The 25761-nt window shown below is 44.5% G+C and overlaps 1 protein-coding gene across 4 annotated transcripts in view; it reads left to right on the top strand.

Annotated features, from left to right (window-relative positions):
* The window catches only part of LOC144805362 (membrane-spanning 4-domains subfamily A member 4A-like), a 201056-nt gene that overhangs the window by 34616 nt on the left and 140679 nt on the right, over positions 1 to 25761 (top strand). For all 4 annotated transcript variants that reach the window (XM_078671962.1, XM_078671961.1, XM_078671959.1 and 1 more), the window contains exon 2: positions 17412 to 17556. In XM_078671962.1, the coding sequence (XP_078528088.1) occupies positions 17425 to 17556 (132 nt within the window). In that variant the 5' untranslated portion in view covers positions 17412 to 17424. The remainder of the gene's footprint in view (positions 1 to 17411; positions 17557 to 25761) is intronic.

Raw genomic sequence — 25761 nt, 5'->3', positions numbered from 1 at the left:
TTGTACGGTGTTTGTGGGACATCACATGCGGTATTGAATATGTGTGTTTTCATCTATTGTTGAACAATGAACTTATATTTATCTTTTGTAATATCAATATATGAGATTTTGAAACCATAAAAATAAATAATAAATAAAAAATATATCCGTGATTGACTGGTCTGATGTTTGGCTCTGAATGGTAGTTCCGTTGTTCCATTTGTATTCTAGGATCCCTATTCAGGGGGAAACATCATTTTCAACGAAGGTTTTTCTACGCGTGACGTTTACTACGAGGCACTTACCTCGCAAACGTCTTTTCCACGCGTATGCCTTCAACGACAGTCTTTACCACGCATATACGTTCTGGCTAGGGGGAGGCGTGGAATTCCTTCCAGTTGTTCAGCGTGGGATTGGGGGGTTGGCGGGGGTCGGCTGGGGGAGGGGCTGGGGGGGCCTGGGGGGGTCTCCCCCCCAAAAATAAACAAAGGAGCGGGTTAATTAAATTTAAAAAAAACGCACTTCAGTACCACCGAGGTAAAAGGAAAGTGCCTCCCCCAAAGACGTGCCGTTACGTCAAAATAGTAGTCCTTTTTTAATTTTGGCAGACGTGTTTTGACGCTTGTTTCGATGGTGGATGGAAGTACGGGCTGCTCGTGAAAGACGGGAAGGTGTCAGGTAAGAAAATATTCTTTATTATTTGTGTTTAAACGAAGGTTAAAATGCGTGGTATAATCCTTCGTTGCAAATTCCAGCGTGGTAAAGCCACTTGCGAACTAAAATTCGCGTGGTATTGCCATGCGTGGAACTTGTATTCGTGGTAACATCATATATTCCTATTCAGGACCTTATTTAAATCTTAGTGGCAGGGTCTCCCCATTCTGACCGTCTAGGCATCAGGGGGGTTAACATGGCATCAGAAAGGGCAATGATAGGGCCATAGAGGTGTCAATTACAGAGCATCACTGGTAGGAATAATAGCAAATTAGATAAGACAATAACAGAGCGTCTAAGACTGAGTACAAATGTGGTGCTTCAGATGGGGTAATAACAGGGCATCCGAGAGGGCAGCAGAGCAAACCAGAGGGGTTATATTGTCATCACAGGGGCAATAAGAAGGCATCAAATAGGACAATAGTAGGGCGCCTGCGAGGGTATCCAGACACAACAATAATATGGCACCAGCGAGTGCAAAAACCATATACCGAACACAATAATGAGGCATCATAGAGGGCAATAAAAAGCATCAAGGAAATAGAGCATCAGGACAAGAAATAACATGATTCGTCTTATAGACTTAAACACAGGCTCTGGGCTGGTACCTATTTGGGCCGCGGCCTGCTCGCAGATGAGTCTGAGTTTCCAGAATCTGCACGGGGGATGACGCTTGCAGGCAGTGACGCCCTCTGGTCTACAAGGGCTGGTGCGACCTCTCTATTTTAGCTTCTGATAGGAATTGACGGAAGGCTGTCTGACAATCCCTTCACACAAACAGTCTTTTGAGATACAAGTCTGGGACCACTTTTGCACAGGAGTCACTAGGGCTGAGGGAGAGAGAAACAAAGAAAGATAAAGAGAGATTTCAAAGGTGGGAAGGGAAGGGAAAGTCAGACAAACTGGAGAGTGTGGAGCATGAAAGGAAACGGAGATAGAAGGGACACGAATGAGAGGTGAGACAAGAGAGACGCTACACAAGAAGGGGAGACAGAGGGATGACTTGAGAGTGTGAAGGTAGTCTGATGCATGCACGAGGAGACTAGTGAGGAGGGAGGAGATGAGAAGTCAATCATTCAGAACATTTGTAAAGCGTGCTATATAGAAGTTCAATTTACTTAATCGTTTTACACAAACGGAATATCAGAAACCATCGGCGGGTATAAAGCTTAACGGTCGATTATCTTTTGGTTGTTACAGGGTACCAGGCATTGATGCCCTTTGTCTCCTTTCCTTTCCTTTTCTTGTTTTTAATTGAACCATTGCTACAGTCCATCAGGATTAATAATAAAGTTAAGCTTGCCCTTTCAAGAGTGGCTGCAAAATGTTGGCGGCCTATGGTGATGATGTTTTGATCTTTTCTACCAAAGCGGATACAGCTGTCCCGGAAATTTTTATGTATCGGGATACTCTTTAAACAAAGAAAAAACTGAAATTTTCCTTTAAATATCCTTAGTTTACCTCATATAGCCACCATATCTAATTTAAAATGGCAAACGATTATATTTAAATACCTTTGTCTTGAATTTGCAGACTCAATAGAAACTACCAGGATCCATATAGAAGAAACCTTACTGACAAAAATCAAAAAGCTAAGCTACGCATAGTCCCCAAAATGTATCACATAGTTTGGTTGGGTTGAAACAGTTAAAATGATGCTTGTACCACAACTTAGTTTTTTTCTTAAGCACATTTCCAGCCTCCCTTTCCACTTCTTTCCACAAGTCAGTCAATGCAATATTATCATCTTTTATATGGAGGAGTAAGAAAGCTAGGATTTAGTTGTCAGAATTGCAAGCAAATGAATCTCAAGGTATCTTAAATCTTCCTTTTTTTTTATTTTTTATTTATTAATGAGATGGATTAGAATACAACAAGAAAATCAAAAACAGGTGTAGATTAAAAAATTGGGTAAAACACTTAGAAGAAATGTCACAATACAAAGAGGATTAAAAAGATCAACATTTAGCCGCACACAAGCTTCTTATTATTAAATTCACATATAGTCCATTTCATCCTCTTGCTTCCCTCCAATTACTAAGGGGTGCCCAAATTTTTTTCCCAAAGTCTTTCTTCTTTAACCCCTTAAAGTTATATAGACAATCCTCGATATTATGAATCCCTAACAATCTGGTTAGCCATATCTGGAATGTAGGTGCTATTGGGTCTTTCCAGGCAGCCGCTATTAAAATTCTTAAAACCGCAACACACACGAATACAAAGGCTTCGGCATCCTGAGTAATATTAAGATTTTCATCCCTGCCAATTAAAACCGTCGTTGGGGATAGAAGAATTTGACCTTCTAGCAGCCCCGATAAAAACTTCTCCATTTCAGTTATGATCGGTTTTAAATTTGGACAAGAGTAAAACATATGTATTAAATCTGCTGGGCCTTGATCACACCTTGGACATCTGTCCGTCTCCCTTTTTCCCCATTGATATAGTTTCGCCGGTGTGTAGTATAGGTTAAAAATCATCTTATAATGTTGAGCTTTTAAATTAGTTGCTCTTAAAATTTTCTTATTCATTGCCAATGCATAATCCAAATCTACATTTGGGTCCCCGATTTTAATAGCCCAAGCATTTTCCACCTGTACAACATCATCTTCCATGGCCTGTAGCAGAAAACCATAACCTATTTTAATCTTCCTACCCCCATTCTTTACGTATTGAACAATCGGATTGACCTCCTGAATAGAGATCCTGGGTCTTATAGATTTCACCGATTGTTCTACCTGGTTGTACAGCATCCAGTGATTCGCTGAGATGCCAAATCTTTGTTGTAGAATCTCAAATCCCAACATCCCTTCCTTATTCATAACATCCCCCAAATGCAGAATACCCAACCTTTTCCAGAGAGCACTATTTCTGTTCTGACCCAAATGTATGAATGGAGTTGACTCCCACAGGTCAATAATTCCATTAATTTTAGGAATTTTAAGAAATTTCAAAATTAAGTTCCAGACCCCCCATACACTTAACATGACATTACTTTTGCTTCTCTTAAAAAATTGAGCCCTCACTTCCCGGGTTAGAATTCCATTGGCTTTTTCACCGACTACCAATTCGTATATTGTAGGAACCCTAGGGGAGTCATCAGATAATTTAACACATAGTAGATGTTTCATATGTAGCAATAGACATACCCAATGATATAACCTTAGATTAGGAGCTGCTAGCCCTCCTCTCTCTAATGGTAATGACAATTTAGCCAATGACCTTCTAACTTTCCCATACTGCCAGAGAAATTTTGAAAACACTGCCTCCATTTTTTTCATCAGGGATTCATCTATTAACAGTGGAATAGCACGGAATAAATACAGCAATTTTGGAAACATTGTCATCTTGATCACATTAACTCGTCCGATCAGGGAGAGATGTAAAACATCGATCCTTTTAAGTTCTTTCTCAATCTCCACTAGTACTGGCAGATAGTTTTCCTGGGTTATTTTACCCACATCAGCATTGATTTTAATTCCTAAATAAATTGCCGCATCAACATATCTTTGATCTTTTTTCAGAATGTTCTTTGTACAAATTATTATTGTTTTATCGGTATTAAGTTTGTATCCTGAATATATACCAAAGTGCTGAGCCAAATTATTTAATTCTTGTATTGCAATATCTGGTTTATTTGTAACTATTGCTAGATCATCTGCATATGCTAAGATCTTAGTAGCATAACCATGAGATATCACAGGGGAAATTCTCTCCGTCGCCACAATTTTCCTAATCAGAGGGTCTATGTATAAGGCAAACAAAATAGGTGAGCACGGACAGCCCTGACGTGTGCCCCTTTTAATCGATATCTCCTCTGATTGGAGCCCCATGGTGGTGACTCTAGCCACCGGATTCGCATACATAGCCCTAATACCTCTCCTACAGTTTTCCCCAAAACCCCTTTTCTCCAACACCTCCCACATATAATTCCATACAACCCGATCGAACGCCTTCTCGGCATCCAATAAAATCATAGCCATATCACCCCCGGCAGCCGTAACAGCATCGAATAATGTAATAGCCCTGGCTGTGTGTTCGGTGGTACCTCGCCCTGGGACGAACCCATGCTGCCAGGGTGACACTAGATGACCTATAATCCCTCCTAGTCTCTTAGCCCACACTTTTGAATATAATTTTGCGTCTGTGTTTATCAATGAAATTGGTCTATATGACCCGGGATTATCCTCTGGCTTCCCTTTTTTGTGAAATACCACAATGTTAGTCTGCTTCCACGTATCAGGGATAGTTCCTGAGCATATAACTCCGTTAAAAAGATCCACAAAAACTGGCAGAATTTCTTCACCCAGAGCCCTATAGACCTCGATTGGAATTCCATCTGGGCCAGCTGCTTTGCCCGATGCCAGTTCACTTAAAGCATTCATTATCTCCTCGCTTGTTATGCTCGCTTCCAATCGATCTCTATCCGCCTCCCCAACCCTAGGTGTTATGGGAAATTGGTCTTGTCTATGGGACACCCTCCCTGGCTCCTGGTCATATAGCTTTTGGTAAAAGTCTTGAAACACTTGTACTATGGATTTTGGGTCATTATACTCTCTCCCGTTAAATTTCATCTTACCAATTTTCTTTCTATTCATATCCTGTCTTATGCGCAATGCCAGTGCTCTCCCAGCTTGCTCCCCTGTCTCATAACGCCTAGCTCTTTGAGTCTGATATTCACAAATCTCCTTTTGGGTAATTAGTTTTAAAAGGTCCCCCTTAATCCTAACCATATTTCTTAAGGTCTCACTGCTATCCTTGCCAGTTATTATCTCATCAACGTGGTATCTCTCTTTCACTGCCAAATCTGCTGTAAGTTTATCTATCTTACTTTTATCCTCTTTCCTGATTCTCGATGAACAACTAATCGTCTCCCCCCTTAATGCGGCTTTGAACGACTCCCAAACCCCATTCCTGGAGGCACTGTATCTGTTGCAATCAAAGAATTCCTTTGTCCATCTTTTCATATGTTTTAAGAATCTTTCATCATTTAGTAACTTTCTCTCAAAAGTCCATCTAGATATTTTCCTAACCACCCTGGGACTTTTATAATCCAGTATCAACGGGTTGTGGTCAGAAATTACTCTCGGTAATTTCTGAATATTTACCTTGCCTATCTCCTCTTGTGTGATAAAAAAATAATCTAGCTTAGAATACTTTTGCGCTGGATGAGAGAAATACGTATAACCCCGATCACCTGGCATCTTTTCTCCCCAAACATCCAACAAGCCATGGGATTGTAACATGGAGCTAATTGCTGTATTGACCTTACGTTTGCGGCCTGTAAAGGTAATCCCCAATTGCCAATCCCCAGAGATATTCATGTCTCCACACACTATCATTGGGGTTGACCAATTAGCCAATTCCTCCTCTAATTTATCAAACACTGTAGGATCATCCTCATTCGGTCCATATATTACACATAATGTAAACCCCATACTCATTTCTGCTAAAATCCATCTACCCGATCCATCCGTTTTTATACGTTTAGCACCGCCCAGATAATTTTTAGCTAATATAGCCACTCCTCTTGTCATTGCTGTTTGGGTGGAGCACCCGATCAAGGTGAACCCATACAGTTCTAAGACCTTCCTATTATTCCAGGGTATATGAGTTTCCTGAACACAAACTATGTCAATATTGTTTGATCTCACCAGATGACTCATTCTCTGCCGTTTCTTCCAGTCATTTAGCCCCCCAGCATTTATACTACATATTCTAATGTCTGACATTTTTTACAAGTTTACCTTTCTCCCAAAAATTCATGTCCAAATACCTGTTATCAATCTGAAAATTATTCCTTTCCATCTCAAATTTTTTCTTTATTTTCACCCCCCCTTCCCTCCCCACCCCCACCCACTCCTCCCTCTGCACTCTCACCCTCCCCCTCCGAGGCTCCAATTCAGGGCCTCCCCTCTCCCCCCCCGCTTGACTAGAGGCGCTCAGACCTTGGGTCTGTGCACGTGATGGTTGCAGCTGTGTGAGGAGAAGAATTCCGCTTCAAACATTTTATGCTTTTTCTAGACCCCTCGCCTTCTTATATTTTTTTCCTTAGCCTTTTTTTTTTTTTTTTTTTCCCCCATTCACCCCTCAGTGAAAACATCTCACCCAAAAAGTTTGAACCCTCCCCCTACAAGTATTTCAATGGTTCATTACGCAAATTTCCTAATACAATTTAGTACTCCCTATACTCCCTATACACCATCTATGACTGCAGGAACTCCTTGGCCTTAATCTCTGAGGAGAAATAGAATACTTTGCCATCCTGGATTACTTTCAACTGGGCAGGATTAATCAGATATGCCTGCATACCCTTGTCTTGAAAAGGTTTTATCATTTGTCGCAACCTCCAACGCCTCTCAACAGTAATGTGACAAAAATCCGGGCGGACAAAGAAGGTATAATCATCTACTGTTTTTTTTTTATCAGGCCTTGCCCTCTCAAAGATTGCTTGTCTGAGGTTGAAATTACCCAGAAAAATTAATATCGCCCTAGGTTTATCTCCTTCTTTGGCCTTTTTGTAGATATTAGATGGAGTGCGATGCGCTCTCTGAATTTCCCTATCAAAATCCCAATCTTTTAGTTCTACGAAGGCGGATGAAAACAATTTTACAATGAAACCTTTCATGTCTGTCCCCTCGGCCCCCTCCGGAATTCCCAGGACACGTAGATTATTTTGCCTCGATCTGTTCTCCAACGACTCCAGTTTCCATTGAATGTCCGTAATATTTTTTGCCTGACTGTCAACTTTATCAACTGCTTCTGCGGCATCCGCTTCTGTGGATACCACTCTCTCTTCCAAATTGGTCACTCGTTCCCCCAAGTTCACACAGGCCTTAGTAAGTTTCCTCACCACCCCTTGCATCTTTCTAACCGCCGCCTGTGATCTCCGACTTTCTTGCCGTGTCTCCTCCCTATGGGCCAATATTTCCTGATGAATGATCTCCAAGAGTGACATTTGTGCTGAGTCTCCTTCTGGGCTATCTGCTGAGGCATTTAGTTGTATTACATCTTTTCTTTGATTAGAACCTTTAGCTTTCCCCACCATTTTTACTGCTGTGTTGGGAGGACTGTTTTCCTCGAGTTCCAAATCGCTTCCAGTCTCTATGTCACTGGTTTCCTGTCCCGAACTTTCTTCACCGTCCTCCGACCATTCCCCACCTTCAGATACTGAGAAAAATGCCTCACTCAATGCCTCTTTTTTGCTGCAGCTACTCCCCCCAGTATTATCCTCCAAAATTTTTTCTAAGCCAGGTTGACTTGAATCACCTTCCCCCAGCTGAGCTCCCGCTGTCAACTCCAATGGGTCTTCAACTACCCCCATTACTACTGTACTTGGTTGCTCAGCGGGTTCTTCCACTGCAGCCGTAACCAGAGACGCCACCTCATTACCAGCAACAGCAAGGGTATCGGGGGGAGCAGGGGTAATAGGAGTGGCAGGGACAGCCAGTATGTTGTCTTCCTTTTGTTCTTTTAAGTCTTTAGTCTTGGTAAGCTTTTGAAATATATCCGATATTGGAATAGTGCCCACACTATCCAGGTTTCCTTTATTGGAGCCCTGCTGCACTGCTTTTTTAACTTGTGGGGAGCCCTGTTTCTTCCCCTTACTGCCATCAATATCCAATACATCTGCTTGTTCTGCCGCTGCCGCTGCCTTCCTCCTAGCGGCCGCCTTTGCAACGGCGCTCTGCTTAGGAGCCATTATTGCCCTCCGCCTCTCCTCTGACCCAAATGTCTCCTTACCGGTTGGGAAATCGCCGGTTTCGACAGCAGTCTCTGCCTCCGCCTCAATCTGTACAACTCCGATGTCCTCCAGAGTGCTCCTTGTCCGCCCCTTCTCGCCAGACGATAGATTGAACGCTGTCTTCCTTTGGTTTCCGCGGAGCTTCTTCCTCAGTCGAGTTCGCTGCCTCCAAGCCAAACTCCGTGAAGCTTCCAGGCTGATTACAAACTCCGCGAGCTCTGTGAGCTCCGCGGCCTCCGCTCGTGGTCCAATGACAGCGCCGCCTCTGATCCGCCGTGTCAGCTGTGCAAGCTCCCGGAGCAGCCGCTCCAGCGGCAGACTGCAGGTCAATTTCATCCAGCCGCGCTCACTCCGATAACTCTTCTTTTTCTCTGCCTCCTCTATCAAAACAGCATCGGAGACTCGAACTTTTGGTTGTCACATCCAAATTTCAACTTTGTGGGGAAAGTCAAGGGCCTCAATCCTCCATGGCGCTCCTCCTCACACGAGCTGCTTCTCGACCGTCTCACACGGTCGCCATCTTGCCTTCCTAATTTTGAGCATATTCTGGTATCTTAAATCTTCCTAGTTTTAGGAATGATCAAATAGTATTTCTGGCCAGACCAACCATCTGGTGGCTTCACCCAAAAACCATCTGGCATGGGTCGATATAGATTCAGATCTGATTAACCATCTTAGGGACATTAACACTTTGACAATTAAACACTTCAAAGTCTTGCAGCCTTACAGATTATTAAGGACTCTGATTTAGCTATAAAATACCCGAGCCAGTGTTTCTTCACAAAATTATGGGCTCAGAATTTGCCTCCTTATAGTTTAATAATGCCATACATTTAGATCCTATCTTGTCAATCTGGAGAGAATGGACATCCCTGGGTCTTCTCTCAGTTTGAGACATGGTTCAACATAACATAAGATGTATTTGTAAAGCACACATTCACCCACAGGTATCTTGGCGCTGAATAACAGATGTGTATTGTCACCCAACTCAATGTTACTCATTTTATCGACCTCAGATGGATGAAAGGCTGAGTGGACTCGCCGGGCTTTGAACCGGTGACCATGAGGTCGAACACAGGCCCCTGCAGTGGACGCATTAGCCCACTGAGTCACCAGACCTGGCATTAACCTGTAACCCTATATCTGTTGCAATGTTGAAAGAAATATTCCGCCTACAGCCATTGGATTTCTATAATTTCTTAAAACTAACATTAGACACCGGCACCTGGTAGACTACTTACACTTTCTTGAGAAACGTTTTACCAAGACTCGTACTGTGTCAATAATTTACAGAACCTTATAAAACATTTCCTAATCCGAGATGGCTCAGATTCAGCAGGTATGAGAGGATTCTTGTTTTAAACATAATACTGAACTTATTCCCTCGACATCGTGGAACAACATCTGGGACTCTTTTTTGCGTCAGAGAAGTTCCCCCCTTATATCAAAATGTAAGTTCTGGGCTGCTTATTGATCTTAATGGACCACTGAGCGATTACAAAAACAAGGGCTCTCACAATCAGCTGCTTGCTGGCACTGTGACCAACCCGTGGGTGACATGCACAACTTAACCCTTTCGCTGCTTGCCCCCCCCTCCCCGGCCACTTGGGGTAGTTTGCGCTTAGGCCTCTGTAACTTTTTGACCACATAAGTTATCCACGCCAAATTTGCATCCTTTTCTTCCAACATCATGGGGATTTCAAAGGTACCCAGGGTTTGTTTATTCCCTTGGAGGGGACCCATAAATTAGCCAAAATTCAGCCAAAGTTTGTTTTTTGGGGGGGAAATTGGAAAAAAATGCTGAAGATTAAAGCGTCGAAGGGATTAATATTTTATTGTAAATATGTACGGTCTCTATGTTAGGAGTCCACACTGTTTGTCATTTTTAATATGATATTGTCCCTACTTCATTTGATAGTCACATTAGGAGTACATGCCTGTTCTGGCAAGACACGTCTCTGGTAGAATCTTTTTTGCTTTCAATTGGTATAAAGGCCATAATCTCCAAGGGGAAAAACTACAATAACATTTCCTACCATACATGATGGGCATGGGTCTGTTTTATTAGGAATGCGGATATACTATACACAATACTACTTTTAACAACAAGTCCTTCCGTCTTTAGTGATCAAAACTAGACCTATACCTAGAAAAGATAAATCCCCCTTGAGCTCTCAAGGTTCTAGTGGAGATCGCTTACATGATCCTGCATCCTCCTCTATTTTTATCTACTTCTTTCTTTTTTCTTGATTTCTCTTTCATACTCCCTCTTCTTTTTCCTAAGCTATAAGGGACTCAACATGTACCTTTTTTAATATATATACGTATCTTTCCAAATGGTTTGACCAGTGCCCTGATTTAGATAACTTACCGTATACGCCCTTATAAATTTACTGTAAAGTGATTCATTTCTTCTTTGATAAAAAATATTTGAAATGAGAAGGACTATGTTGTAAAGCCTTTGATAAAAAAATCAAGTTAGCAAAGTCTTCATTTTATTTAACCTGATAATTAAATCTGTCAAGATGGAGCCGCATCCAGAATAACAGTCTCTGTCACCCTTAAACATCACTTTCTGGGATACTGGATCCCATGTTGCTGCTGTGTCCTAGTAGTGGTGGCCCACATGTTCCTTAGAGTCTCCTGGGGGAGTGCGCAATCCCTAGGACCCATGCCACACTAGTCCCCACTTGCCTCTGACTGGAAGTTTTGGGTGGAATTCAGGGAGGTGCATTGTGCCACATACGCCAATCCTGTGTGGAGTCTTAGGGCCCGATTCACAGAATGAACTTAAGACTCAACCCTAAACATACTACTATTTTGGTATTCACAGAATGAATTTACTACTTTTGGTATTCACAGAAGGTAGGATTTTGTCTTAAGTTTGTCTTAAGACAGACTTAAGACAGACTTAAGGCAAAATCCTAACTTCTGTGAATACAAAAAGTAGTAAGTGCATTCTGTGAATACCAAAATAGTAGTAAGTTTAGGATTGAGTCTTAAGTTCATTCTGTGAATCGGGCCCATCGAAGCCAAACCATCCCAATTTGAGTGAGGATCAGCCACAGTCTCCACTGTATTAAAGGAGTGGAGTTGATTGGGCGAGGCTGCGGGGGCGGTTCCTTGCTATCAGCTCTCCATCAAAGTTTTGTTTTCTATCCATCACGAGTAGTGTATGGAAGATCCAGCCTCACAATTGTCGCTTTGGAGGTAGATTTATTCTGTGTGGATTTTACACTGACTGGCTACAGTAAGGAATATTTTCAGTGGAACTACACTACAAGCAGTTATAATTAAAATACTGTTGGCATCAGTTCTTGCCAGGGCATTAGAGTAATTTATATTGTCTATGTCTTAGATCATATAAGCCTGCTCCCATACTCATCTGGTAGTGTTAATGTCATTGCTACTTACCAACACACTCTCCTGGCCTCTAGCTGTAAAAATGCAACTTGATTCACCATCAAAGGTATTCAAGGATGAACTACCCATTTCTCGTAAGAAATGGAAAGAAGTTTTAAATTATACAGTGGCAATAGATTTAGGTTTAAGGGGTGGGTATAGGTAAAGGGGGTAAAAGTAATGTAAGGTTTAGGGATGGGTATAGGTAAAGGGGTAAAGGCTATTTTAGGGTTTAGATGTGTGTAGAGGTAAAGAGGATAAGGGTGATTTTAGTGGTAACGAGTGTGTAGACGTAAAAGGGGGTAAAGTCCACAAAGCAAGGGCATTCAGACTATAAGTTAACTAACTAAAGTCTATTATTCCCTTTGAGGGTCCTTGGTGTATCCCCCCTGCCTTGTTTATATAGGACCTGCAAGATGCTAAAGCCCCATACAAACATAAAACGTCCCTGTCACATTGGAGTCTTGTGCCTAAAGTGCAGCACTCTAGATGTTCTTTGACTCATTAAGTTAAAATGATAAAAACACCTTAACCTGTGGAAGTTGAATGCTTCAGTTTTGGATCTGCACCTCCGTTTGGTGGCCTGCTTGCATCTATGACAGGCTCTAGAGAAGCTGTTAGGGTGGAGAGATGTGATCTAATGGCCAGGTCTGCCGGCTTTGGAACTGAGGCACCAGGTTCTAGTCTCTGCTTTGGCTCAACATTCTGTGACTCTGGGAAGATCACGTAATCTCATTTTTCCTAAAAAAAATATTTTGGAAAATAATCTGACTTTGTGTAAAGTAGCCTGGTTCTCATGTAAAACACTCTAGTGCAGACTGCATTAAAAAGGTGTGAAGTTTAGTCAAGCTACAAGAAAGTTTGATTCTCTCCATTCTTATGAGGAATTTCTCTAAATAATAGTCTGGGAATATGACCAAACTTAATATAAATTGTGTGATGACAAGAGAAACTTCCAGTTTACTGATACATCCACAGCATTAATTGAAACAAACACTGCCAAAGCCAATAGGACTGGCTTACAACTGAAAGTACCCAGATACCTCCATCCATGAAACAGGAAGCTGAGGGGCCTGAGGATCTGCTCACGGCATCCCTACAAAACACTTGGACCAGTGGACTGGGACTCCAGTCTCACAGACTCCGCCAAGCAGTTTCGAGCAGCTGCTCCCCCTCGATGACACCATTCCCAGTGCACCAAAGCCAATGCAGTGTCAAACCGCTTTTTAAAAATAACTTTTATTCATGCTGCAAAGCCTAGCTGCTGTACTACATGAATACAAGACACTGGAGAATTAATGTTTTCATACGTGCATCCTATTGATTTTGTCAATGCTTGTGTTGATTACAGGCTTGAACACCTGACACAAAATTGGTCTGATTCTGGGCAAATCACTGCCTCCATGTGCACATAAAATGTACTTTAGTGAAATGTAATGCAACTGTAAATTTATAGAAATATACTCTAGGTAATTTAAATGAGAAAAAACACTGCTCTCAGGTGCACTCTCTCAAACCCTGTCAATAGGTCTGTGTTCTAAACACTAATGCACATTTGCAAACTGTTTTTAAGAGGAGGGTCAAAATTACGTACAGTCAGGTATATGCAAAAAGAACAATTGATGTACAGAATGCAGAGCAATGTCGTACATTCACCCCAGTATAGAGATCTGAGCCTAAATCCATTGTTTTTTGCTCACCATGCCCTTCCAGTTTGGACCCAGCCATATGCAAATCAGTCTTGACCCTGCACCTAATGGGAACAGTCCAGCCCGAACTGCCAGGCCAGGTCGTCCCTGGACTGGAAACAAGCATCCTAGGACCGATTTTGGGCATTCAGTCCTCATCAGCCAGGATAGCTTGACTTCAGTGGCATGGAGAGCACGGGACCCATGTTGACATGATAGACCGAATAGCTTTAGACCTATCTCTTTACTCCCGTACCTTGCCAAGGTGGCAGAAGCCCATGTGAATTCCATCTTGACCACCTACCTGGAGTCCAACGGAATTCTGGACGAGTCCCAATACGGATTTCGTGCTAAATACAGCACGGAGTCTGCTCTATTGGCTGTCATAGAACATCTAAGGGAGGCGAAGGACCAGGGCGAGACTTCAGCTCTGGTTCTGCTGGATTTGAGCGCGGAACTTCGACACGGTCTCCCACAGGATCCTGCTTGAGAGACTGTGGAAGATCGGAGTCAGGGAGAGTGCCCTGGACTGGTTCACATCATTTCTATCTGACCGTTCCTTCCAGGTGCACGCCCCGCCGTACTTGTCCAGCAGGCACCCCCTGGAATGTGGGGTCCCGCAGGGTTCTGCGCTCAGCCCCACATTGTTCAATGTGTATGTCCACCCCCTGGCCATGTTGGCCTGGGAACGCAAGATTAATTAATATCGTACGGGGACGATACACAACTCATTTTCACCTTCTCTAAAAACACTGTGGCTGACCAAATCAAATTCCAGGAAGATATTCTGGCCATATCAAACTGGTTGTCGCAGAACTATCTCCAGTTAAATTCATCTAAAACTGAGATACTTCTCATAGGCAACGAAACACAGAAATGGGACAAACACTGGTGGCCTCCCACATTAGGGCCTCGCCCCCCCCCTAAGGAGGTAGTCAAAAATTTGGGCATGATGCTGGACAACTCACTCTCGCTGGAGACCCATGCCAAAAGAGTGGCAGGTACCTGCTATGGTCGCCTACGCTCCCTTAAACCCATTCTCGGTTTCTTTGAGCCTCCCACTCATCAGATCATAGTCCAGGCTCTAGTCTTATCCCATCTAGACTACTGCAATGCTCTCATGCTTGGCTCTAACCTGAAATGAAATGAAATGAAAAATTGCATTTGTATAGCGCATAACTGCCCTGAGGCCTCGCAGCGCTTGAAGAGAAAATGGTTTAGCGCAGGCTCAGGGCAGATCAGCAGGATTTAGCAAACAAATGCGTTTTCAAGGCCTTTCTGAACGAGAGGAGGTTGCTATTTCCTCGGATGGCAAAGGGGAGGGCGTTCCAAAGTCTGGTCGCCGAATGGGAAAAAGAACGGCCACCCCAACGGGCTTTATTAATTTTAGAGGAGGTGGCCAACTGCAGAGTACCAGACCGAAGGGGGCGTGTAGGGACATAAGGCGTGACCAGAGGGTGCAGAATCGCTGGGCCTACACGATGAAAGGATTTGTGCATAATGCACAGAGCTTTAAACTGCACTCTGGCAGTCATTGGGAGCCAATGGAGGTCCCTCAGAGCCTTCCTCGCCGACTGCCGACTGGACAGATTGAACAGTAGGCGGGCCGCACAGTTTTGTGTGACCTGGAGCCTCTGAAGAACCGAAGCCGGTGCTCCCAGGTAGAGAGCGTTCCCATAATCCAGGCGGGAGAGAATCAGGGCCTGGACCATGATCCTCCTCGCCTGGAAAGGGAGCAAAGGGAGCACCCGCCGGAGCATCCTCATGAGTCCGAAGCAAGTGGCCGCAGTCTTAGTAGCCTGGACCGAGAAATCAAGGGCGGTGTCAAGCCAGATCCCGAGGCTCTTTATCTGGGACTTGGGGACAGGAGGAGCGCCAAGACATTGTGGCCAGACGGGTGCAAGAGCAGAGGGGGAGGGATTTCCGAGGAGAATGATGTCTGGCTTCTCCCCGTTAAGCTTGAGACAGGAGGCTTGCATCCAACTGGCAACAGCCTCTAGACAGGGGCCTAAGGTGTTGGATGATCCATCAGCGTGGTCTAACGAGACCACCAGCTGCGTATCATCCGCGTAGGTGACTATACGCACACCAAAGGGATGGACTATCCTGTCCAGAGGCTCCATGTAGGCGTTAAAGATGGTCGGGCTCAGGGAGGAGCCCTGAGGGACCCCACACCTGAGAGGATGTTTAGGAGAGACTATCTCACCCTCGAAGACCCGGAAAAAGCGCTCACTCAGAAAGGAGGTGAGCCAGTCCAGCGCCGCGCCCGACACGCCCATGCCCGCCAGTCGGTGTACTAGCGTGGCATGGTTCACCGTGTCGAACGCGGCGCTAAGGTCTAACAAGATAATGGCCACCTTTCCTCCCCGATCCAAAGTCATTCTTGCTTCCTCTGTGACCGCCAACATGGCGGTTTCTGTGCCATGTTGAGGGCGAAAACCTGTCTGGGAGGCACGCAACAGACAGTTAGACTCCAAATAGTCTGTTAAGATATTGTTGGCGTGCCTCTCCAGCAGTTTACTCAGCCAGGGAAGCAACGAAATGGGACGGTAGTTGGACAAGTTGTTTTGGTCCAAGGAGGGTTTCTTGAGAAGCGCCCTCACCATGGCACACTTCCAAGCAAGCGGGACCGACCTGGACACAATAGAGGTGTTTAAAGCTTCCAGGATAACAGGACGAATAACGTCCAGTGCCTTGACAAGGATCCGGGGGGGTGCCGGGTCATTAGGAGAGCCGGAAGAAACTTTGGAGATTAATCCATCCAGGCTGCTGGCATCAAGAAGCGGAATTGTATCCAGCTTGCAGAGAGCCGGAGAGTCGGCTGGCTTAGAAGGGACGGAGGGGGTGTTGACCGTAGGATTACTAAATGAGGAGTATATGGTCGAGATTTTCTTGGAAAAAAAGGCAGCTAGCTCATTACAGCGGTCTTGTGCCCCTTCAGCAGTAGGACGCTCAGCTGGAGGTGAAATCAGGGATTTGGCTATCCTAAAGATTTCCCTAGGCGCGTTGGCTGCAGCACTAATTTTCCCTTCATAGAAGGAAGTTTGCACCATTTAAATCTCTGATTTATAGAGCCTCATTGCGGACCTATAATCATCTTTCCTAGGCAGAGAATGGTCCTTCCTCCACGCTCTCTCTAGGCTCTCTCTGACAGTGATAAATAGGCTGCAAAGAGCTCAGAATGCTGCTGCCCGTATTTTGTTTGCACTACCAAAAATCTGTCACACCTCTCCTATTCTGCGACGCCTGCACTGGTTGCCGATCAAACAATGCATCCACTTTAAAACTCTATGCCTAACCCATAAAATTCTTTATGGTGCTGGCCCCCAAATTCTGCAGGGACTTTGTTCCCTTTATGTCCCTAAGCGTGCCCTCCGCTCGGCGGATCTATCTCTTGCCCGCACAATTAAGATCCGGAGGAGTAGAGCCGGTGGCCGCTCCTTTAGGTATCTGGCCCCGAAGATCTGGAACTCGATCCCTCTAAGGGCACGGACCACCCCCAACCACATGCCATTTCGAAAACAGATTAAAACTTGGTTGTTCTCCTCCACTTAATATACTCTCACTGGCTGCGCTGTTCTGTCTTCTAGTATGTCCACAAGCGCTGGGACGCCCCGTTGCTGGGGTAGCCATGCGCTATATAAACAGATTTAACATAACATAACATAACCCAGATCTATGACTGGGGTGAGTGTCTGAAAAGTTTCAGTGCTCCGTCCATCCTCTCCTCGTGTTTACTACAGTCAGGAATCGCCACTCTACAAGAATGCACCTGGACTGAGCCTCAAGTTTATTCCAAGTATGAAATCCCACACCCTGTTCTTATGATGTCTGCAGAGATTGGTAGAAGACAGCTTATGAACTCACTGCAAAATCTTTCCTTTCAGATCTTGATGCAAAATGGCGTCGTCTGTGATGATGCCCAATGGGGTCCTACTAACAACTGTTCCGGGTACCTCTGTCATCCAGCTTCCATGCCCAAGTCCAGAGATTCAGACGCGGTTCCTCAGAGGGGAACCAAAGGCACTTGGGGTAAGTTATTGCTTCTGTATCTTCAGGGGAAGGAAATGGATGGTACATAAGGGAGGAAGTAAGAAATCAGCTAGAAACTAGAAACAATGATGTGAAAGTTCAACCATAATATTTAGCTGTGAAGAAGAGTACCCTAATTGAAAGGGGTTCCCAAATAATTTGTTTTCATTGCCAAATCCCGTAGTGCGAGCCTTTCTGTGCTATGAAGTGTGCGACAAGGTTTTCTTCAATATATATATATATTCACTGAAAAAACCATAGGTTATACACCATATATAGTTAGGAATTAGCATTTAAAAAACCTTATTTTACTCAGACAAAACCATTGAAATTCCATATATAGTTAGTTGCACTAACTATATATCGCGCACCCGCAATCCACTGCTGATCATGTCACATATTACATCATTCATGACATGGTCAGTGACATCACTGATGACATCACTGATGACATCTCAAATGACATCACTGATGAGATCACTGATGACATCATCCAGTGACTGTGTGTTTCTGTAAAGTTTAAATATGTTTTACATATTGAAGAATGAGTAGATGTATAAGTGTCTGGACGAAGGATTTAGTAGGTGCATGACTGAATGTATGAGTGAGTGATTAAATGTGTCTCACTGAGTGCATGGGTTAGTGAGTAAACTGTCTTAATTTGTGCATCATTATGTCTGTTGTTCTGTAAACTGCTGCATGTGTTGATCAGTAGCTATATGATTAACTATATGGGTTATTGATTGATTGTCCAAGTATTTGTATAGGAGACTGAGTGTGTGTGTGGCTGGCTGGGAGGTGTGTGACTGTGCAGATCAATGTGTACTTGTATCAATGATTGTATAAGAAAGTAAGTATGTGTTAGTATATGTTTGAAAATGTAAGGTGCTCTATGTTTAACTGTATAGACAAGAAAATGGAAGTGTGATTGATTCTTTACAGGACTGACTAGGTGTGTGAGTAACTCCATGGATGAGTGGCAGAGTGTAAGTGTCTGTATAGGTGTATGAGTGCATATGATAGTGTTGTAAAGATGAGTGATTGTATGTATGAATGATTGTATGGGTGAATGAGTGAATGTGTGTGTAGACGTAGGAATCAGTGAGTACGTATGTAGTAACTAGTATTGGTGTGTCAATGGTTTCAAAAATTATACTCTGTATTTAACACTGGGTGAAACAGAGGTTATATTAAAACGTGAGGAGATGCATTGTATTGTCACATGAATGATATCATCAGTGATGTGGTCATTGATGTCAAATGAGATGTCATCAGTGATCTCATCAGTGATGTCATTTGAGATGTCATCAGTGATGTCATCAGTGATGTCACTGACCATGTCATGAATGATGTAATATGTGACATGATCAGCAGTGGATTGCGGGTGCGCGATATATAGTTAGTGCAACTAACTATATATGGAATTTCAATGGTTTTGTGTGAGTAAAATAAGGTTTTTTAAATGCTAATTCCTAACTATATATGGTGTATAACCTATGGGTTTTTCAGTGAATTTTCAAGGTTTTGTAAATGCTAATTCCTAACTATATATGGTCTATAACCTATGGTTTTTTCAGTGAATTTCAATGGTTTTTTAATAGCAAATATCATAAGCTGTCGAATGTCAAGTACGTGGTAAGTGAAAACATTTTCGTGTTTATGCACACTGATCTGCTTTGAATGGTGCCCCCCCCCCCCCTCATTTCTATTAGGAGTACTCTCTCTTTGCAGATAGTGAAAGGTAGTTAACGCAGGCCTTTGCCCCCGTTGTAATCCGTCGTGCCTGCTTCTCTCTCCATTTGATTGATTGTTATCCAAGTATTTACTGTTTTAGAATTAGTTCTCTTTGGTTCATTCTCTATTTACAAACAAACACAGAGTCGCAATACTCTGTTTAGTCTTTGCAGATAACGAAAAATCGTGTAAAAAAAAAGAAAAGGAATCGAGCAAAATCAGTAGGCCACTAATGGGATCTCTTTTTGACCTCGCTAAAATAGAAACATTAGGAACAACCCCTCATGACAAATACAAAACTAGTGAGATGAACTGAACTCCACACAATGATGGCTGCAAAACAGCTCGGCTCCGCCACCCACCCCGCCCAAAATAACGATAAAGAGCGGCTGCCATGATTGGTTGCGGAATGGCCACAACGGAGCTACGAAATGGTGCTGCTCTCATGCTAACCCCAGCTTCGGTCTGAAACATCCAGAAACACTGTAGACTACCAATTCGATCAGTTCCGGTAGCGCCCCAATGTAACCCGGTAGAGAAGAACTAGCCCTCCCCTCTTTGACTGATGGTTCTTGTTGCCTGTCCTTTCTGTTGTCATTTAACAGAACTATTTAGCCTGCTGAAAGGGGTTGTGTTTCGACCGCTGGTTGGTGGAGACATTTTGACTATATTCTGGACCTGCGTTGTCGCGTAATGCGTCATATGACGCGCCGCGTTAGCGCATCCGGAAGTCATCCGGGGCGCGCAGCGCGTAACGTAAGCATAACAAGTCATGTGACTTGTTAATAAAACTTTTCATTGGTTCATTTTACTTTTCTTATTCTAATGATGAAAGCCTTGGTCATATCACCTAAAAATTACGCTTTTAATTACTTCCGAACATTATTTTCTCTTAAATATATGTTATAATGTTCCAGGCTAATGTACTTTCCCGGAAATTTTACAACTGTCCTGCAAGTAAAATATATTCTTTTTTCGAGAAAAAGAGCGTTTCTTCGTCCCATGACGGAGCCGTTGAGCAAAAGAGGGTCGACCTGCTGTCTTAGTCGCCGATACGCCTGAATATGAGATTCTTATCGATCACTTTATGTTGCAGGAATAGAAAACACAACAGCCCTTGACCATTTATCTTTACTGCGTTCCTTCGTATTATACCTTTTACCCTTCATGTAATTGGTCTGCTTTATTTCACTTGCCTTTTAATGATTCTAAAACAGTGACTATTATTAAAAACTTTACCAATGTATACACTACTACCATGTTTTCTTTTAAAAACCTTTATTGTGAAAATTTCATTATACAAATACGAGCCTATAACCACGTGGACCTGCCACGGAGCAAACTGTAATCGTATATGATGAATAGACATTTACACTGTAGAGGAACGTAACGGGCGGGCCATTAGGTTGCAAAAACTAAGGTGTCTAACAGTTACGGAATCGGTGGACGTACATTTTATAATTAAAATACGACAGGGCCAGTTACAATAAAATTATCTAGATATACATTTGCGGGCAAGTACCATGGGTGACGTTAATTCGAATTTTCAACAGTACAGTAATCAATAACACATCAGAACTTAATATCAATAGGGATGTCGAAATATTCAATCAATTCTCGTCCCCGCCCGCCATGTGCTTCAAAACTGCATACGTATCTCGTGATTTCAAGGTTCTGCAACCAGTACACAACAAGGAGTTACGAGTCCCATTTATTCCGGCGCCATTTTGGGCGAGGACGGGCAGGTCCAGGATATAGTCAAAATGTCTCTACCAACCATCGACTATGATGATGTTCATATGCTGTATTTATTAGAGTAACACTCATCTGCCCACATGAAATTAATTTACCACAATCTAAACATGTCATTTTAATCTTTCCAAAGTTCTTCTAAATATTTGGGACCGTTTCCCTTGCCTCTGAAGCTCTCAGTGCCACTTCTTTGATGAATGTACTAGCAGGTCAGGGGTTCTCCTCCAAATCTCTCTTTTATGCAGCACTATAATTAATTGGTGCCACCTCTCCATATGACGATGCATGGTATAGTTACCACAACTATATATTTTTTCGGTTCCTCTGGAGAGTTCATCGTGGCAGATGAAGCGTGTAACATACCGGGCATTTACCTTTTTTTGCATGTACAGGAAAGGAAAAAAAAATCGAGCGTTCGAGTTCTTAGGTGTCCCAGGGCCATTTTAGTGGACCAGGCCCAAATCCAAAGAACAGCTATCTCACAGGCTAATGGGGCGACCCACGCCGAGTTTCAGCATTGTAGGATGACCACACAAGTACAGCAACTTGCTAGACATCACCTCGGTGCCATCCGGATCTCGGCGCCCCACTGCAGATGAAGTGCCTCTCAACTATGAAACCACCACGGTGACATCCGGATCTTGGCGCGTTGTGCTGCCTTCGGCCTATTCGCACATCGGTCCGCTACTGACGCCATCTCACAGGCTAATGGGGTGACCCACGCCGAGTTTCAGCATTGTAGGATGACCACACCAACTTGCTAGACATCACCTCGGTGCCATCCGAATCTTGGCATCTCAACGCCTAGTGGTATCTTCCATACAGAAAATATTGTTACGCTGCCTTTGGCCCCATTCGCACATCAGTCCGCAACTTAGACATCACCTCGATGCCATCCGGATCTTGGCATCTCAGCGCCTTGTGGTGTCAGTCAGAAAATATTGTTGCGCTGCCTTTGGCCCCATTCGCACATCAGTCCGCTACTGACACCATCTCACAGGCCAATAGGGCGCCCCACGCCGACTTTTACCATTGTACGATGGCCATACCAGTGGCACAACTTCCTAGACATCACCTCGGTGCCATCCGAATCTTGGCATCTCAACGCCTAGTGGTATCTTCCATACAGAAAATCTTGTTACGCTACCTTTGGCCCCATTCGCACATCGGTCCGCAACTTAGACATCACCTCGGTGCCATCCGGATCTTGGCATCTCAGCGCCTTGTGGTGTATTCTCTTCAGAAAATATTGTTGAGCTGCCTTTGGCCCCATTCGCACATCCGTCCGCAACTTACACATCACCTCGGTGCCATCCGGATCTTGGCATCTCAGCGCCTTGTGGTGTCTTCTACTCCGAAAATATAGTAGAAAATATTGTTGCGCTGCCTTTGGCCCCATTCACACATCAGTCCGCTACTGACACCATCTCACAGGCCAACAGGGCGCCCCACGCCGACTTTTACCATTGTACGATGGCCACACCAGTGCCACAACTTGCTAGACACCACCTCGGTGCCATCCGGATCTTGGCATCTCAGCGCCTTGTGGTGTCTTCAAATCAGAAAATATTGTTGCGCTGCCTTTGGCCCCATTCGCACATCGGTCCGCTACTGACGCCATCTCACAGGCCAACGGGGCGCCCCACGCCGACTTTCAACATTGTAGGATGGCCACAGAAGTGCGACAACTTACTAGACACCACCTCGGTGCCATCCGGATCTTGGCGCGTTGTGCTGCCTTCGACCTATTCGCACATCGGTCCGCTACTGACGCAAACTCACAGGCCAACGGGGCGCCCCACGCCGACTTTCAGCATTGTAGGATGGCCACACCAGTGCGGCAACTTACTAGACACCACCTCGGTGCCATCCGGATCTTGGCGCGTTGTGCTGCCTTCGGCCTATTCGCACATCGGTCCGCTACTGACGCAAACTCACAGGCCAACGGGGCGCCCCACGCCGACTTTCAGCATTGTTGGATGGCCACACCAGTGCGACAACTTACTAGACACCACCTCGGTGCCATCCGGATCTTGGCGCGTTGTGCTGCCTTCGGCCTATTCGCACATCGGTCCGCTACTGACGCAAACTCACAGGCCAACGGGGCGCCCCACGCCGACTTTCAGCATTGTAGGATGGCCACACCAGTGCTGCAACTTGCTGGACACCACCTCGGTGCCATCCAGATCTTGGCGCGTTGTGTTGCCTTCGGCCTATTCGCACATCGGTCCGCTACTGACGCCGCCTCACGTGCCAACGTATTTTCTCCTAATTTTACACCCTATGCCGCATAACAGGTCATGTGACTTGTTTATAAAACTTTTCATTGGTTCATTTTACTTTTGGTTTCCTAATGATGGAAGGCTTGATCATGTGACCTAAAAACAACACTTTTCATAGGATGAAAACTTTTTTTTTTCCCCAAACGATGAAAGCCCCACCTTGTTTCTGGATGTTTCAGACTGAAGCTGGCGTCAGCATGAAAGCACCACCATCTCGTAGCTCAGTCGTGGTCATTCCGCGAGCAATCATGGCAGCCGCTCCCCACCAGAAGCCTGCAGGAGTCGGAGCCCCCAAAACTTTTGATGAATTCTCAAGGCGGAGGGGACGCTTTCGAGAATGAGGTCCAAGACCTAGCAGACAAGCGTCCGATTTCCAAGGTGTCCCAGGGCCATTTCAGTGGACCAGGCCCAAAAAGGAAACAGCCTGCCGCCATTTTGAGAGTCCTGTGACAGCCGCCTATCGCTGCACCGCAAGAGTGGGCGCAACTCAGCTGAATTGCGGCTTTTGACACAGTGGACCAAAAACGGACGGAATGGCAACTGAAACGGTAAAGGGGCGCCCCACTACAACAGATGACACTCCACCTGGAGAGGCCCGTTCACGCCGCCTCCCCCGGGGCGCTCCACGCCGTTATTCGGAGCAGCATTGTAGGATACCAAAACCAGTGCGGCAACTTACTGGACATCACCTTGGTGCCATCGTTCTGCTGCCTTGGAACTATTCGCGCAACAGTTTGCTACTGATGACCCACCCCCCGCGACGCCCCATGCCGTTATTTGCTGGGTGGCAACTTACTAGACATCACTTTCGTGTCATCTAGATTTCAATGCGTTCTGCTGCCTTGGAACTATTCGCACAACAGTTTGCTACTGATGACCCACCCCCCGCGACGCCCCACGCCGGAAATCTGGACGTTGTGCTGCGTTGGGACTATTCGCACAGCCGACCGCTACTTCGTTGTTTTTCCCTAAAAATGTTTATATGTTATTACTATTTTTGTTTTCTTGTATATATTTATAAATTATTAAAGTTTTATAATCTTACTACTTTGTCGGAGTGCTATATATTTTTAATGTGACACATAATTGTAAAAACTTTGATGTACAAACAGTCATCCCTGGAATCTTCCGCTTCAGGCTCGGTCCCCTCCCCAATCACAATACAGGATGGTTTTCAGATAATAGCAACGCTTCTGCTGTGACGAATCTCATCGAGTGTGGGCCTTGATCTACTATAACTCCTTTGAAGAGGGGTGATTCTTTACAGCTGTGGCCATAAACTACATCTGCAGGGCTAGCTGATACCCTAGGACCAGCCTGGACAATCGGACACAGAGGAAAAGGAGTGTCAGAGGGTGCGGTAGTGAATAGGGCGAAAGGGAGGTGTCGGGCGGGCACAGGGTGTGATTCTCAGGGAACAGCAGCGCAGATGGGGGAGGTTTATTACCCATGCATAAGACAGAGAGCGGGGGTGACCACTGCCTGGGGGAGATGTTTGCGAGGGTGGGGAGCCATGCTAAGGATCGACAGCGTGCACAGAGTGGGTCTGGTCAAGGCATCTAAAATGGCTGCCGTGCACGACAAAAGTGTGGCATTTGAAAAAAGACAAGATGGCGCAGAACGTTAACAGACGTTGGGGCATATTACCAAAGTTAAGCGATATTTATCCCTAACGATGCTTAGCAACGATTTTTTTACCGTCAGAAATTATCGCAGATAAACCTTGCTATTATCAAGGTTTATCGGAAATACGATAAAAAACGACCGCAATGCATTAATATCGCTGAAAACTCAGCGATATTCATGCATTACCGAGCTAATGCTCTTAGCCATGTTATCCACCTCCCATTGGATAACATGGCTAAGAACTGCTCAGGGCAGGTGGTAGCTTTTAGAGATATTCGCCCTTATCTCGAATATTTCCAAAAGTTGATAATAGGAGATAGCGATGTTAGCGACTGTTTCCAGTCGCTAACATCTTGGCATGCCCACTTTGCATGTCATTAGTGATAAATATCACTCACATGCAAAGTGGGGCCCAAGATGGTCGCTATCTTCTACTAGCCGTCGCTAACTGGTGTTAGCAACAGCTAGGTAATACACATATAATTTTATCTCCGCGAAGCGGAGCGCTGTTACAGATATATATCTTGTTTCTGAACGTTAATTTCTCAAAATGCACTGAAGCACATATATTGAGACCTAGCAAAGGCACATCGGGCTACCAGTCCCTACAATTTTGCCAAGTTTCGTGCAAATCCATTCAGCTGTTCGATCCTACCGAGAGACAAGATGGCGGCCGCTACGGACTGTTTGGAATGTTTACAGACACCGGAGAGCCAATCAGCTTCGCTTCGCAAAGCTCCGTAACGCGAAAAGTACGCGAAGCGGTGCGCTGTTACAGATATATACCTTTTTTTGAACGTTAATTTCTCAA

This window comes from Lissotriton helveticus, chromosome 1_2, assembly GCF_964261635.1.
Source record: "Lissotriton helveticus chromosome 1_2, aLisHel1.1, whole genome shotgun sequence".
NCBI classification, from domain to species: Eukaryota; Metazoa; Chordata; class Amphibia; order Caudata; family Salamandridae; genus Lissotriton; species Lissotriton helveticus.
Note: the sequence above shows the minus strand (reverse complement) of the source record. Positions and strands in the feature narration are given on the sequence as shown.